This window comes from Nicotiana tabacum, chromosome 23, assembly GCF_000715075.1.
Source record: "Nicotiana tabacum cultivar K326 chromosome 23, ASM71507v2, whole genome shotgun sequence".
NCBI classification, from domain to species: domain Eukaryota; kingdom Viridiplantae; phylum Streptophyta; class Magnoliopsida; order Solanales; family Solanaceae; genus Nicotiana; species Nicotiana tabacum.
In genome coordinates, this window is record NC_134102.1 from 81,887,887 (window position 1) to 81,902,995 (window position 15,109).

General features: G+C 37.0%; 1 protein-coding gene across 1 annotated transcript; it reads left to right on the forward strand.

Annotated features, from left to right (window-relative positions):
- The first annotated feature begins 720 nt into the window (after positions 1–720).
- LOC142177239 (uncharacterized) lies at positions 721–2,301 on the forward strand. Its single transcript, XM_075245710.1, has 3 exons — positions 721–1,384; positions 1,841–2,034; positions 2,149–2,301. Exons 1-3 carry the CDS (start codon positions 721–723, stop codon positions 2,299–2,301), a joined length of 1,011 nt encoding a protein of 336 aa, XP_075101811.1.
- Positions 2,302–15,109: the final 12,808 nt, after the last annotated feature.

Below are 15,109 nucleotides of genomic sequence, written 5' to 3' on the forward strand. Positions count from 1 at the left end.
AAAAAGAACGCCGCTATCAAGTGGACAGATGAGTGCCAAGAAGCTTTTGATAAGATCAAGGAATATTTGTCAAATCCCCCTGTTTTGGTCCCGCCGGAACCTGGTAGGCCTCTATTTTTATATCTGTCAGTAATGGATAGTTCCTTTGGTTGTGTTCTGGGTCAACATGATGTCACAGGCAAAAGAGAACAAGCAATATATTATTTGAGCAAAAAGTTCACCACTTATGAGGCCAAATACACTCTTTTGGAAAGAACATGTTGCGCTTTAACCTGGGTCGCCCAGAAGCTTAGGCATTATCTTTTGGCCTATACAACTTACCTCATATCCCGAATGGATCCCCTGAAGTACATCTTTCAGAAGCCGATGCCAACTGGCAAATTAGCAAAATGGCAAATCTTGCTCACAGAGTTTGATATTGTTTATGTCACTCGCACTGCCATGAAGGCACAAGCTTTGGCTGATCATCTGGCAGAAAACCCGGTTGATGATGAGTATGAGTCTTTGAACACATATTTCCCAGATGAAGAGGTTAATTTAGTTGAAGAAGTAGTCCAAGATGACAGTCAAATTTGGAAACTATACTTTGATGGGGCTGTCAACATCAAAGGCGTAGGGATTGGGACAATTCTGGTATCACCTACTGGGCAACATTACCCTGCCACGACGCGACTTTGTTTTTTCTGTACAAACAACACAGCAGAATATGAAGCTTGCATCATGGGTCTGAACATGGCAATAAACCTAAATGTGAATGAATTGTTGGTGATGGGAGATTCAGATTTGCTTATTCGGCAGGCTCAAGGTGATTGGGAGACTCGAGACATCAAGCTCATTCCATATAGACAATGTGTGGAGGATCTTAGCAAAAGGTTCAAGTCCATCGAATTCAGGTACATTCCCAGGTTTCACAATGAATTAGCTGATGCCTTGGCCACCCTGGCCTCAATGCTTCCATATCCGGGTAATACTCACATTGACCCATTAGAAATTCAAATTCGGGATCAACATGGTTATTGCAATACAATTGAACCAGAACCAGATGGTGAACCATGGTATCGTGATATTAAACAGTTTTTGAAAACAAGAGAATATCTGGAACATGCTAATAGGGATCAAAAGAGAACTGTTAGGCGACTCTCTAATGGTTTCTTTTTGAGTGGGGAAATCCTATACAAAAGAACTCCGGATTTGAATTTGTTGAGATGTGTGGATGCCAAAGAAGCTGAAATGATTATGAATGAGGTGCATTCAGGAGTTTGTGGTCCGCACATGAATGGATATGTTCTAGCAAAGAAAATCCTTCGGGCAGGATATTATTGGCTTACTATGGAACGAGATTGCTCTCGTTTTGTTTGCAAGTGCCACCAGTGTCAGATTCACAGTGATTTGATTCACTCGCCTCCTTCAGAGTTGTATCCCATGTCGGCTCCTTGGCCTTTTGTTGCTTGGGGAATGGACGTCATTGGCCCAATCGAGCCAAAAGCTTCAAATGGGCACAGATTCATCTTGGTTGCAATTGATTACTTCACGAAATGGGTGGAAGCTGTTACATTGAAAGCAGTTACTAAGAAAGCAGTAGTAGACTTTGTTCACTCCAACATCATCTGTCGTTTTGGTATTCCAAAAACCATTATTACAGATAATGCTGCTAATTTGAATAGTCATCTGATGAAGGAGGTATGTGAACAATTTAAAATTGAGCATCGCAATTCTACTCCTTACCGTCCCAAAGCTAATTGAGCTGTTGAAGCTGCGAATAAGAACATCAAGAAGATTCTTAGGAAGATGATCCAAAGGTCTAGACAATGGCACGAGAAACTACCTTTTACTCTTTTAGGATACCGGACAACTGTCTGTACATCAGTTGGCGCAACACCCTACTTATTGGTTTATGGAACTGAAGCGGTCATACCTGCTGAAATTGAGATTCCCTCTCTCCGAATCATTGTTGAAGCAGGGATTGAGGACACTGAATGGGTGAAGTCCCGATTGGAACAGTTGAATTTGAATGATGAAAAGCGTTGGGCGGCAGTTTGTTTTGGTCAGTTATACCAACAAAGAATGGCACGCACTTACAATAAGAAAGTGCGCCCAAGAAAATTCGAGGTAGGACAACTTGTTTTGAAACGTATCTTTCCGCACCAGGAAGAAGCAAAAGGAAAGTTCGCCCCAAATTGGCAAGGTTCTTACCTCGTCAAGAAAGTATTGTCAAAAGGAGCTCTACACTTGGCAGATATAGAAGGAAAGGTGACTGGTATATCCGTCAATGCAGATGCGGTCAAGAGATACTATGTCTGACATGGCTCTATTGGGGCATTCTTATATTTAGCATTCTCAGGTTGGGATGACGAAAGGCTATCATTCTCGCTACCTAAACACTGGTCAACCCTAGTTATCCCTTTGAAGCCTTGTTTATATTTCTTTGTTTTCCCCTCTTTTGGAACCAATGTACTTAAAAAAAAATAAAATCATCAAAACAAGTTCATGTCATTGAACTACGTTCGACCTGATTCCGAAAGGATACGTAGGCAGCCTCACTCTGGGGTTCGGTCACACCAAAACAAAAATCCACATGTCCCCAGTATTCAAATAAACTGGGGCATGGTTTTATTTTATTTTCGATGGTTGTTCCATCAAAATGGGTCCAAAAGTTGTAATTCAGTTGAGTATTTCTTTTTACCTTTCCCTGCTAAGACCTTCTGATCAACTTTCGAGAATGCTAAGTCAGTATACTACGGGTGATGCCTCAGTCATTGTAAAGAGAGAAAAATAAATGAGAGAGTCTTATTGGTGAAAACCCTCACGGGCACTATAAGGCAATGGTGAGTTGAGAGAAAGATAGATGAGAGAGGTCACTTGGTGAAAACCCACAAAGGGCATCATTGATCGATTTAGGTCTTCATATATCTTGGCACAAGCATGGTTAAGACAAAGAACTCAGTTTCAAAGTGAAGTTTACAACAGATTTCGAGAATTAGACGGTTCAAACAGATCAGGCATCCAGTCCAAAGTGCATGTCATGTTCATTGAAGTCAGCATATTCCTCCAGATAAGTCCTTTCTTATTTTTAATTTTCCCCTGAAAGGGACACTTCTTGATTAAGTTGTAAAACTTGTTAGTTCACTTTCTTGTTTTCTTTCGCATTACTTTCTTGAGTCCCTTTTAGTATAATCTTGTCAAAGCAAAGCAAAGAAAAGGCCGCAAAATTGGTTACAGTTTCCCCGTTATATAAAGCAAAGATTGCTGGGCATAAACCGTATAGGAAAAGGCATAAAGCCATCCGCGATTTTCCTTGACGAGAAAAAGGCTGGAAGGACTGAACAATGTTCCAAGGGTCAACAAAAGTTACTGAGTTAAGATTTTTGGGAAGCAAGGTTGTTTGCACCATGAACACAAATGGTGATAGGCGCAAAATGGTTTAGGTTTTGATGTTGAGAAAGAAGATCTCCAGAAAGGAAAGGCATAATCTCCCGGCAACTTGTACAATCATCGACGGAGTCAGTTTTTCTAACAAGTGTAATAGACACAAGGTCAAGTCGCCCAAGAAATCAAGGCCACAAACTGACCACCATTTTAAAACTAACAAATCTTTCTTTGTTTAAAACAGGAACATAACAATTTTAGAAAACAGTTCGTGAAAAGACGAACACCACCAAGTGAAGTTCTCAAATCCTTGATTTTCTCCTAATATACATGTAATCATGTTATTTTTAGTTTCATTATAGGGAATCAATACCCTATCTTCAATATAGGGTACTACATCCCCTGGCTACATTATTTATTGCCTACATAGGATACGCCATTCCCTAGTAGTATCCCAGAGTGCCACGAGCCTCATCTTATCACCAACATAGGGTACTACATCCCCTGATTGCATTACATTCTGCCTACATAGGGTACGGCATTCCCTAGTAGCATCTTAGAGTGCTACGAGCCTCATTTTTATTGCAAACATAGGGTACGACATTCCCTAGTAGCATCCCGAGGGCTACGAGCCTAACCTTATTGCCAACACATGGTACTACATCCCCCGGTTGCATTTCTCATTGCTAACATAGGGTACGACATTTCCTAGTAGCATCTCAGAGTGCCACGAGCCTCATCTTACTGCCAAACACAGGGTACTACATCCCCTGGTTGCATTTTAGTGCCAACATAGGGTACGACATTCCCTAGTAGCATCTCAGAGAGCCACGAACCTCATCTTATTGCCAAACACAGGGTACTACATCCCCTGGTTACATTTTAGTGCCAACATAGGGTACGACATTCCCTAGTAGCATCTTAGAGTGCCACGAGCCTCATCTTATTGCCAACACAGGGTACTACACCCCCTGGCTACATTACGTTTTGCCAATATAGGGTACGACATTCCTTAGTAGCATCTCAGAGAGACACGAACCTCATCTTATTTCCAAACACAGGGTACTACAACCCCTGGTTACATTTTAGTGCCAACATAGGATACGGCATTCCCTAGTAGCATCTGAGAGTGCCACCAGCCTCATCTTATTGCCAGCATACTACATCCCTTGGTTGCCATCCATCTTATTAACATAGGGTATGACATCCCCTATTATCAAAAAAAAAAAAAGGTCTTTTACAATTCTTTATTTTGCAATAGCAAAGATAGTTTAATGTATTTTCAATAACTCACAAAAATTTTCTAGTGCAAACTGGGGCAGGAAATTTTTGTTCGTTTTGTTTGTTTGTGATGGCTTGTAGGTTTTTCTGCAAAGCACGGATTAGATGTGCAAAAATAAGATTCCAACTCTTGCCAAAAAAAAGTGGAACCTTTGACCTCAACACCAACCGCAACCAACTTCGACATAATGCATGCGAAGACATAGGGTTTCAAGATCCATCTTCTCATCATCAGATCAAGAAACAAGCTTGTGAGAATATTTTATAGTATGTTGCATCGAGAGCATCAAGTTTCAGTCTAAAGTCAATGGGAGAAGCAACTCAAGAATCAAGACTAGACTCCAGATAACTTTTAGATAGGAATTTTGTAACTCCTAGATTTTAAGAGTATGTAATTTTCTATTTATTTTGCTGTAATAGTAGGAACCGCGGACCAGAACCTCGACGGAACTTCGCTCGATTCTCCATCTAAGCATACTCCATCATTCTTCTTCCACTTGAACTACACATGACCTGATTCCCTTATAACCCGGGATATGTAGGCTGCCTAAAGCCAAGGTTCGGTCGCAACGTCTTCTTTTCACTTCTTTTCCCTTTTAAATAATTGGGTGGTCAAAAATCAGTCACTTTGTTCATTTTCTTTGCCAGAAAACTCTTCATGTTTCCAAGCAAAGAGGGGCATGCTGTGAACACCTAATTTTTGACCACACCCAAATTCGATACTATTTTAGTGTAAAATATTTCTTTTAGGTCTAATCTTAATATTTTAAACTTTTATCTTACTCTTAATAGGTTTTATTTGAAAAAATAAATATTAAAAACTAAAAAAAAATATTCACATTCTTAGGGTCTAAGTTTATTTCTATTTACAAGAGAAAAGAAAATTTACAAAAAATATTTGGTTTCTTTTAATTAGAATTCAAATAAGTATGCTATGGTATCTTTTCTTAGTATTATTTAAATTATATGCAAATATTTAATTTCCTTATATTTTTCTTAGTCTAAAAGAAGTGGGTTCATATTTTTATTTATGTATTTTACCTTACCTTTTCTTTAAATAAAAGAAGTAAATAAAATAATATATTTTTAATAATAATAAAAAAAAGAGATCTTACCCAATTCCCAACTTCCCCACTTCCCCACTTCCCCCATTTCACTCACGTCCCAACCCCCATGTCCCCAAGTCTTTCACGCACACACATGATCACACACCCACAACATCACATACACACACGATCTCACCCTCATATCTCTGAATGCATAATCCCATTTTCATATAAAAGAGGACACAAAAGGGAGGAGTAGGGATAGACAAGAGGGAGCCAAATAAAAAAAAAACAATTCGGCCATCTAACAAAAAAAGGAAAAGATTACATGCGCAGAAACATCATCCTTAGGAGATTTTAAAGGAGGAAGAATTTTATTTGGAGAAAATGAAAGTTCAGGAGTCCAGTTTCAAGATACGGTTCGCGGTTACAATTTTTGTTCATGTATTATAGTTGCTGGAATTTATATTTCGACATTGGAAAGCTTAACTAAGGTTCATCTACACTTACTTTGTTATTCATTTTGATTTTATTTGCCTACTGTTTGAATCTGCAATTTGATGTGTTTTAGAGTCTATTCTGTCTATTGTTTTAGTTAAATTTGACTCTTAATTTTTCTTTGTGATAATGTAATAAGTAGTATTTTGTTAAGTGAGTTAAAATAGTTTCGGTGCATAATTTTGGCTTTACTTATTTTAAGTTCAGGATATGCAGTAGAGCATTAAGTTAAAGAATTTTTTTTAAAAATTATTTTATTATTCAAAATTCTTATTGGGTATATACCCGATAGTCTACAAATTTAAAGAAATTACAGGTTCTTTATTCTTAAAAGTCATTCCGTTAGTATATTTAACTTAAGAGTATCTGTAGTATTTTTCTTAAGATTTTAATATATCTAGTCTTTATATTGAAAGCCTATTAATTCTTTTAACGATTTGAGTTTAACAGTTCTTTGGCTCTTTAGGTATAGCTTTAAGTGTAGTTTCTGCCGAAAAGTTAATACATGAAAGTCAATTAATTAGTAAGATTAGTTAAAACTTTAAATGCTTATTATTGAATATATTTCTTTTCCTCTGATGATTTTGGATCAAAGCTCTTCATGTTTCTTTTAGTGAACGTTTAATGCCTTAGCTTACAAAATTATTTATTCTGTTCCATATTAATGATAGTACATAAGGTAAAATACAATTCTTTGAAGATAAAGCACATAATTTGGGCCAAATGAATTTATTTCCTACTGGCCTAATACTAATCAAAACCAAAGTTGTCCCATTTCCTTTCACGACTAAAGGAACAATGTACATTAATTCAAAAAAATAATAATTAAACCAAATAATAAAAATATACAAATAAATATCTCAGATCTAAAAAGATAAATAAATGAAATACTCTGAATACAATAGTATACTTTAGGCACGTGTAAACCAATCAATTATCGGGAATATGTACACGTTCGCGTGACATGGTTATGATTTCTAAAATTAAAGGCAAAGTATGCATTCACGTGACTTTGACAAAACAATCTTAAAAATAATAAAGTGTTATTAATTGTGTATACGTACGCGTGACATGATTCTTGACACACCAAATAAAATGAATACACGTACGCGTGATTCGTTTCAAGATAATTCCATAATTACGAATAATAAAGCAATTAAAAGCGGTAAAAAGGCAAATGTACATAGGTTCTAAAAATGAGTAATTAAATAATTTAATTAAGCCAGTTATGATTAAAGCGACCGTGCTAAAACCACGAAATCCGAGAGTGCCTCACACCTTCTCTCGGATTAACAGAATTCCTTACCCGGTCTTCTGTGTTCGCGGACCGTAATTCGGAGTCAAAACTTCCTCGATTTGGGATTTCAAATAAACCGGTGACTTGGGACACCAGAAATTATCCCAAGTGGCGACTCTGATTAAATAAATAATTTCATTTCGAATAATGTCACTTAAATTGGAAAAACTCCTTTGGCACCATCCCCCCGGGAAAAAGGAGGTGTGACATCTGCGTGAAGAACCAGGCAAGATTCAGGATCAAGTTTTAGAAGACTTATAGATAGGAATCTTGTAACTCATAGCTAATAGGATTGTTTAGTTTCTTTTGATTTTGATTTTAATGTAATAAACAGGACCGCGGACCGGATCCTCGACGAAACCTCACTCGACTCTCCAACTCATCATTCCATCATTCTCCTTGAACTACACGCGACCTGATTTTCTTATGACCCAGAATATGTAGGATGTCCAAAACTAGGACTTGGTTGCACCCTTTCCTTTGCTTATTTTCCCTTTTGAATAAAGATTCAGTAAAAAATTAGTCACATGGCTCACCTTGTCTTTGCCTGAAAACTCTTCATGTTTCCAAGCAAAGAGGGGTAGCTATGAGCACCTAATTTTTGATTATATTTGAATTTTTTATCACTTTTTAGTATGTAAATATATTTTAAGTTTAATCTACATATTTTAGCTCTTATTTCTCCTTTTATAGGTTTTTCTTAAGAAAATTAAAATCACAAAAAAGAGTCACATTTTAGTATAAGTTTTACCTTTATTTTACAAAGAAAGAAAAGTTTCCAAAAAGATATAATTTTATTTAGTTTAGTTTAATTTTAAGTGAGAGGTTTTAAAAATTTAATATTGAGTGTAGTAATTTTACCTTGCTTTTTATTTACTTATTTAGTAGGAGTAGACTTTATTTTATTTATTATCAAAAATAAAATCATCCCAAAAAAAAGTAAGAACCAATCACAATTTGCCACCTAGCAAGATTCTTCTATATCTTTTGTAATAAATTTCATATGCTCACACTACACAATGCACAACACACTCTTATTTTTGCTTGCTCTCCAATTCACATACAAAAAAACACTCTATAAAATAATACACACACTCACCTCAAAAAAAAACGGAGCAGAGAGACATTAAGAGGGGAGATCGGAAAAGAAACAAAAAGGGGGCTGAAGAAAAAGAAGCCGGATCTCCTTTCTTTCTCACCTGGAAAATGATTTCCGTTTTCCTCATTTTAGAACTAAAAACAACTAGCAAAACAGTCCCCCCCCCTCCCCGCTCCATGAACCCCACCGAACAGCCATGAAAGTTGGACAATAAAACTCTATGAAAACTATCCAAAAACGTCACCCATCAACAACCAAAAATTAGCCATTAAACACTCCAAACTTCACCCAAAAATCAGCCTCGTAAACCCCTGAAACCCAGCTGAAAAACATTGCCCTCAGACCACCTCAAACCAGCCCCTGTTTTCTGCTCAAAACGCAACAAGACATCCCTCGAAATCCACCCAAATCACCAACAAAAACAGCCCAAAAAATGAGCTGGAAATTCACCACCAAAATCCACCCAAAAACAGCCACTAACACCAACTGAAATGACCCCAAACCAGCCACTAACACCAACTGAAATGACCTCAAACTAGCCATAAAAATCAACCAAAATATCCTTGAAACAGCAGCTCAAACCACTGCCAATTTCGCCGCGAAACAGTCTCAAAACAGCCCCCTAAAACAGGCGAGCTTGGAGGTTGCCAACGAGGTTACGTTCGAGATTTTTAATTCCAGTTTGAGTGTCTGTTCTATAGCCCGCTCAAGGATTATTGTTTTAATTTTTCTCTTTTACTATACCCGTTGAAAAATTTCAGCAATAAAGGTCCATTTCTTGCTTTGTCTTTTACATTTTATCTTTCTCTATTTTGATAGCTTGATTCTCGTCTTGATAATTTCTAGCCCATTTCGATGTCTCCAGTTTGATTACGTGATTAAAAGGCCCGAAACAAATTTGTCCAAATGCTTTAAGCTTGTTTGTTTATGTTTGAGATAAATAATTAGTTATTTGATGATGGTATTAAATTTTGAGATGTTATGTGAATTATGTTTTGAGATGCTTTTTGATAATGACCCATTAACTGAGAAGTGAGGTATTGGGCCATCTGAAATTGAGCGGGCCCATGTGAGTTTGGTCGGCCAGAATGATAATAGGTTTTGGGCTTTGATTCCATTGGGTCATTGGTTGTTTAGTAAAAATTGAAGAATGGGTTCGAAGGTGGATCTTGAAACATAAGGAATTTGGGGCAAGTAATAGATCGTGTTAGCTAGCCTATTTACTCTCCAATAATTATTTATCCATAACTCATGTGTCCTCACAAGAATCTCAAATTAATGTAGGAAAATAACTTATGAACACTCGTAGTTTGCTTTAGGCGCGGTTATAATAAATCATCGTGACTATGGGTACGATTCCCGTGGCATGGTCACGATACGTAAATCCCAACTCAAGTGCGCGTTTCATGCGACTTGACCACAACTTCAAATAATAATAATAATAATAATAAACATATTGTGAATCGCGGATACGTTTCACGTGGTGCGGTTTGTAATATGTATCCAAACGACAAGTGTACGACATCGTAACTTATCAAGAAATAATTCCATAAATACTAAAAAGCGGTTTAAATACATAATTAAAAGCGGTCAAAGGTAAAATGCATAATAGATTTAAAACAGGTAATAAATTAGATAATTAGGCCAAGTATTAATTGTTAAGCGACCGTGCTAAAATCATAAAACTCGAGAGTGCCTCACACCTTCACCCGGGTTAACAAAATTTCTTACCCGGTCTTTTGTGTTCGCTGACCATAAATAGAGTCAATTTCCTCGATTTGGTATTTTAAAATAAACCGGTGACTTGGGAAACCATAATAATTCTTTCAAGTGGCGACTCTGAATTAAATAAATAATTCATTTCAAATAATATTACTTTAATTGGAAAAACTTCCCCATTCTTCGAAAAAAATGTGTGTGACAGACCTTCGAAATATATAAACACAGGCAAAAAATGTATTTATACAAAAATACAATGTCTTTGAGTGAATTTGTACAGAATACAATGTATTTATATCATTGTATGTGATTAAATAACAAAGAAGAGAAGAAAGTTCGTCGGAGATGGCGTTTTCCAGCCAAAACTCCTTGTATCGCTTCATTGCCTCTTCCATTACAATTTACAATGCTTCCAATTCGACCGCTTCTTCCTCTTTTCTCTCTTACTTACCGCGCTAAGAATGCCTCTTTCTCTTCAATCTCTCCGTCGCCCAAGGTATCTCCGCTTCCTTTTTTTGATTATAGGCTTATTTTCATGTTTCTGATTTTGAGATTTTTAGGCTTTCTTTCATGATTTGTTTCTCTTTCTTGTATCTATGATTCAGCTTATTTTGCTTAAAGAGAGAAGAAAGAGAGAGAGAAAGAAGAAAAATTATGAGAAAAAATCGTGTGTTAATTGGAAGAAAGAGAGAGGAAAAACATAAATAGCATATTTCATGCCTCAATTGTAGTATATATCATAAATACTTATTTTGCTATAAAATATAAAAGGTAATTATAGAAAATAATATTTTAAAATAATTTTGATTTATAATAAATAGGGTGTATATCTTTGCTATAGGAGGTAAATTCCCATTTAAATTATCGGATCTATTAAAATTCACCCATAACCCGACCCAAAATCCTCCCCCAAACTCCCGAACCCCAAACCAACTTTGCCCCTTTTCATATTCTAATCCATTTTTTTTGTCCCGTTCTCCTTCTTTTTCATTTTCTTTCATCCTAGTCTGGTCACCGTCATCAACTTTTTTCCAATTCGCACCTTTGGAATCAAATACCAACTTGATTCAAAGATTGTGGTAATTCTTGTGCTTGGAGTGATGGTAAATTTATAGTTTTTGGGGCGGGTGATGATATTGCAACAGGTAATAATTTGCTGCTGCAATTTCAGTGGTGCTGGTGGTTCTTACGGTTGAGGGTGGTGGTGATTTGCAAATAGGGTATAACCCTACTGATAGGAAGAAAAACAATGCAAGCAATTTCGAATTCCCAATTTTAGATATTCTTATCCTTCCGAGTAGAAATTTTCAAGAGTTTGTTAAGCTACACTTGTTTTCTTTTGCTATTACAGAGATATAATTTTATGAGATGACTGTGTTCATTATACTTCACCAGCTGATTCCAGTATATCCATATCCAATGTTCTCCTTTTAGGCATCCATGAATTTCATAGTTGAGAAAGAAAGGTATCAAATTACTATGTTTTATTTCTGGAGATAATCCTCTCCATTCCTTTCAATCTTAAATGAGAAGGTGGAAAACGAATTTTAATGCTTGGGAATTGAAAAAATTAAAATTGAACATTTTTAAAAAATCACCAGTTTGCATCATTGCAAAAGGTTTAAGATGATGTCGCAAAAGGTTACCTAGCGCCAGAGTATCTTGAACGGGGAATTCTTACCACGAGCATTGATATTTTTGCTTTTGGGTAATTTTTCTGCAAGTGCTATTAGGGCAAACATCTATAAGTAACGGCAAATGCAATGATAATGGAAAAGATGATACTAGGTTTTAATTTGTTGTTGGAGTTTCTAGAATTGGGGGGATTTGGGTCGAGTTATAGGTGGATTTTAAAGGATCCGAATAATTTAAATTGTGGGTGGGTCCACGTGGTTCTCCATTAAAATAAAGGGTAAATTTGAACCAAAGTATAACGGTAGGGGTACAACTATACTGATAGTGAAACGGAAGGTATATTTGAATAATTTTCGATAATAAAAGGATACATTTTGACGATTTTCGTTGTTAAAATTACCTCTTGATTTAACGATAGCAGACGTGGGACCCATTTTCATGAGCTAGCAATGTTTTATTGGGTCACGTAGCTCATTGGGTCAGACAAGACATATGGGTATAATATACTCGCCCCATTATCAGCCCCGCCCAGATTATTAAAAAATAAACTTAACTATTTTTTTTTGAATAACTTTGAAACTGAAATATTTCAAACCCATAAAATTTCTCTATTCAACAATTGAAACTTTAAAAAAAAAAAACAACTAAAACTAAAAAGAAGAAAAATACATAAAAATTCAAGGATGTACCGTACATTAGGGGGTCAACCAGGGCAAGCCCCATCATGAGCAGATGTTCCAGTGTTTGAAAGCTAGAAGATTATGGAGTTGAATTATAGTCGTAGTTGTTAGAACTTTTTATGTAGTAGTTATGTTTTAGTTTGAGTCATTGTTGAATCTTTAAAATCGCTGTCTTTTAGTCTTGTCAGAGTTTGGTAAGTCATTTTCAATGTAATGTCCTTTCTGTTATTGTATTATTTCGTTTTGTTAAAAAAAATAATAATAAATAAAAAAATAAATAAATAAAAAAAACTACTATTATTATTTTTCCCTGAACTACGTAGGCAATCCTCATCGGATGCGATCATAACCATAATTAATCTATAAAAAAATATGAAAAAAAAAACCCGCTAAATTCAAGATGAAAATAAACCAATAAATCAATAAGCCGGGATGAAACATAAAACCTTCCAAGATCATTTTAGAAATGAAAATGGCATTAGGTGCATAACATATAATGTGTGATTAATATCTGCAAAATGCCTAACTCTAACATGTTTGTTGTTTGTCATTTTAAAAGATAAAGTAAAACAGAGGTGGTTGGTTTGTGGTTTAAACTGGCGACTCACCCTTACAACACGAGATCAAAAGGAAAAAGTAGAATGGCAAACAACAGTGAGAATGAGTCAGATAATGATGATGTCCATGGACAATTGGTTGAACAAGGTTCAGGACTGTTTGAAGAAGTAAGAGTGTTGAAGCAACAATTGGCAGAGATGTACCAACCCTGGGTGAATGGACAAGCACCGCCCTCACTACCCATAGGGCCTTCGGATAATCTTCATAATGTGTCAGTTGCCACTCAAGTGCCTATCTCCATAACAAGTAACCCATTGTACCAACCTAGATTCAGTCCGAGCATTAACTTTCCCACTATCCCCAGTACCTCCATTCCACGTCCTCCAATCGCACCTCTCAGAAATGACCCACCTACTATACCCATTGTCCATACTTTCACTGTCCCTCAACGGCTCTTGCTCAAAAGTCCAATAATGATCCACCATTGGATGCTCATGATGCCCAACATTACTCTCCAGAACTGACTTTAAAGGTTCCAGATTCATACAAGCACACTCCTCATAACGTGTTCCCAATTGAGATTGAAAAGCCCGAAAAGAATATGGAACAAGAGGAAATGACCAGAAAAATGAAGAGCTTGGAACAAACCATGAGAAACATACAGGGTTTGGGGGGCCACAAGAGTGTTTTGTTTAATGATCTATGCATGTTTCCCCATGTTCATTTGCCACCCGGCTTCAAGACCCCCAAGTTTGACAAGTATGATGGGCATGGTGATCCCGTTGCCCATTTGAAGAGGTATTGTAACCAACTAAGGGGAGCGGGAGGCAAAGAAGAATTGCTCATGGCTTATTTTGGGGAAAGTTTGACAGGAATTGCTTCAGAGTGGTTCATAGATCAAGACATCTCTCACTGGCACGTTTGGAATGACATGGAGTTGCCACTCAAGTGCCTATCTCCATAACAAGTAACCCATTGTACCAACCTAGATTCAGTCCGAGCATTAACTTTCCCACTATCCCCAGTACCTCCATTCCACGTCCTCCAATCGCACCTCTCAGAAATGACCCACCTACTATACCCATTGTCCATACTTTCACTGTCCCTCAACGGCTCTTGCTCAAAAGTCCAATAATGATCCACCATTGGATGCTCATGATGCCCAACATTACTCTCCAGAACTGACTTTAAAGGTTCCAGATTCATACAAGCACACTCCTCATAACGTGTTCCCAATTGAGATTGAAAAGCCCGAAAAGAATATGGAACAAGAGGAAATGACCAGAAAAATGAAGAGCTTGGAACAAACCATGAGAAACATACAGGGTTTGGGGGGCCACAAGAGTGTTTTGTTTAATGATCTATGCATGTTTCCCCATGTTCATTTGCCACCCGGCTTCAAGACCCCCAAGTTTGACAAGTATGATGGGCATGGTGATCCCGTTGCCCATTTGAAGAGGTATTGTAACCAACTAAGGGGAGCGGGAGGCAAAGAAGAATTACTCATGGCTTATTTTGGGGAAAGTTTGACAGGAATTGCTTCAGAGTGGTTCATAGATCAAGACATCTCTCACTGGCACGTTTGGAATGACATGGCTCAAGATTTTGTCCAACAGTTTCAGTACAATATTGATATAGTGCCAGACTGCTCCTCTCTCGTCAACATAAAGAAGAAACCAGCAGAAAGCTTCAGAGAATATGCAATCAAGTGGAGAGAGCAGGCTGCTAGGGTCAAACCACCAATGAAAGAGGCAGAAATGATTGACTATTTTCTCCAAGCTCAGGATCCTGATTACCTCCATTACATGTTGGCCGCCGTCGGTAAACCTTTTGCTGAGGCGATTAAGATTGGTGAAATAGTTGAGAATGGCATGAAGTCAGGCAAAATTGTGAGTCAGGCAGCCCTTAAGGCAACCACACAAGCAATTCA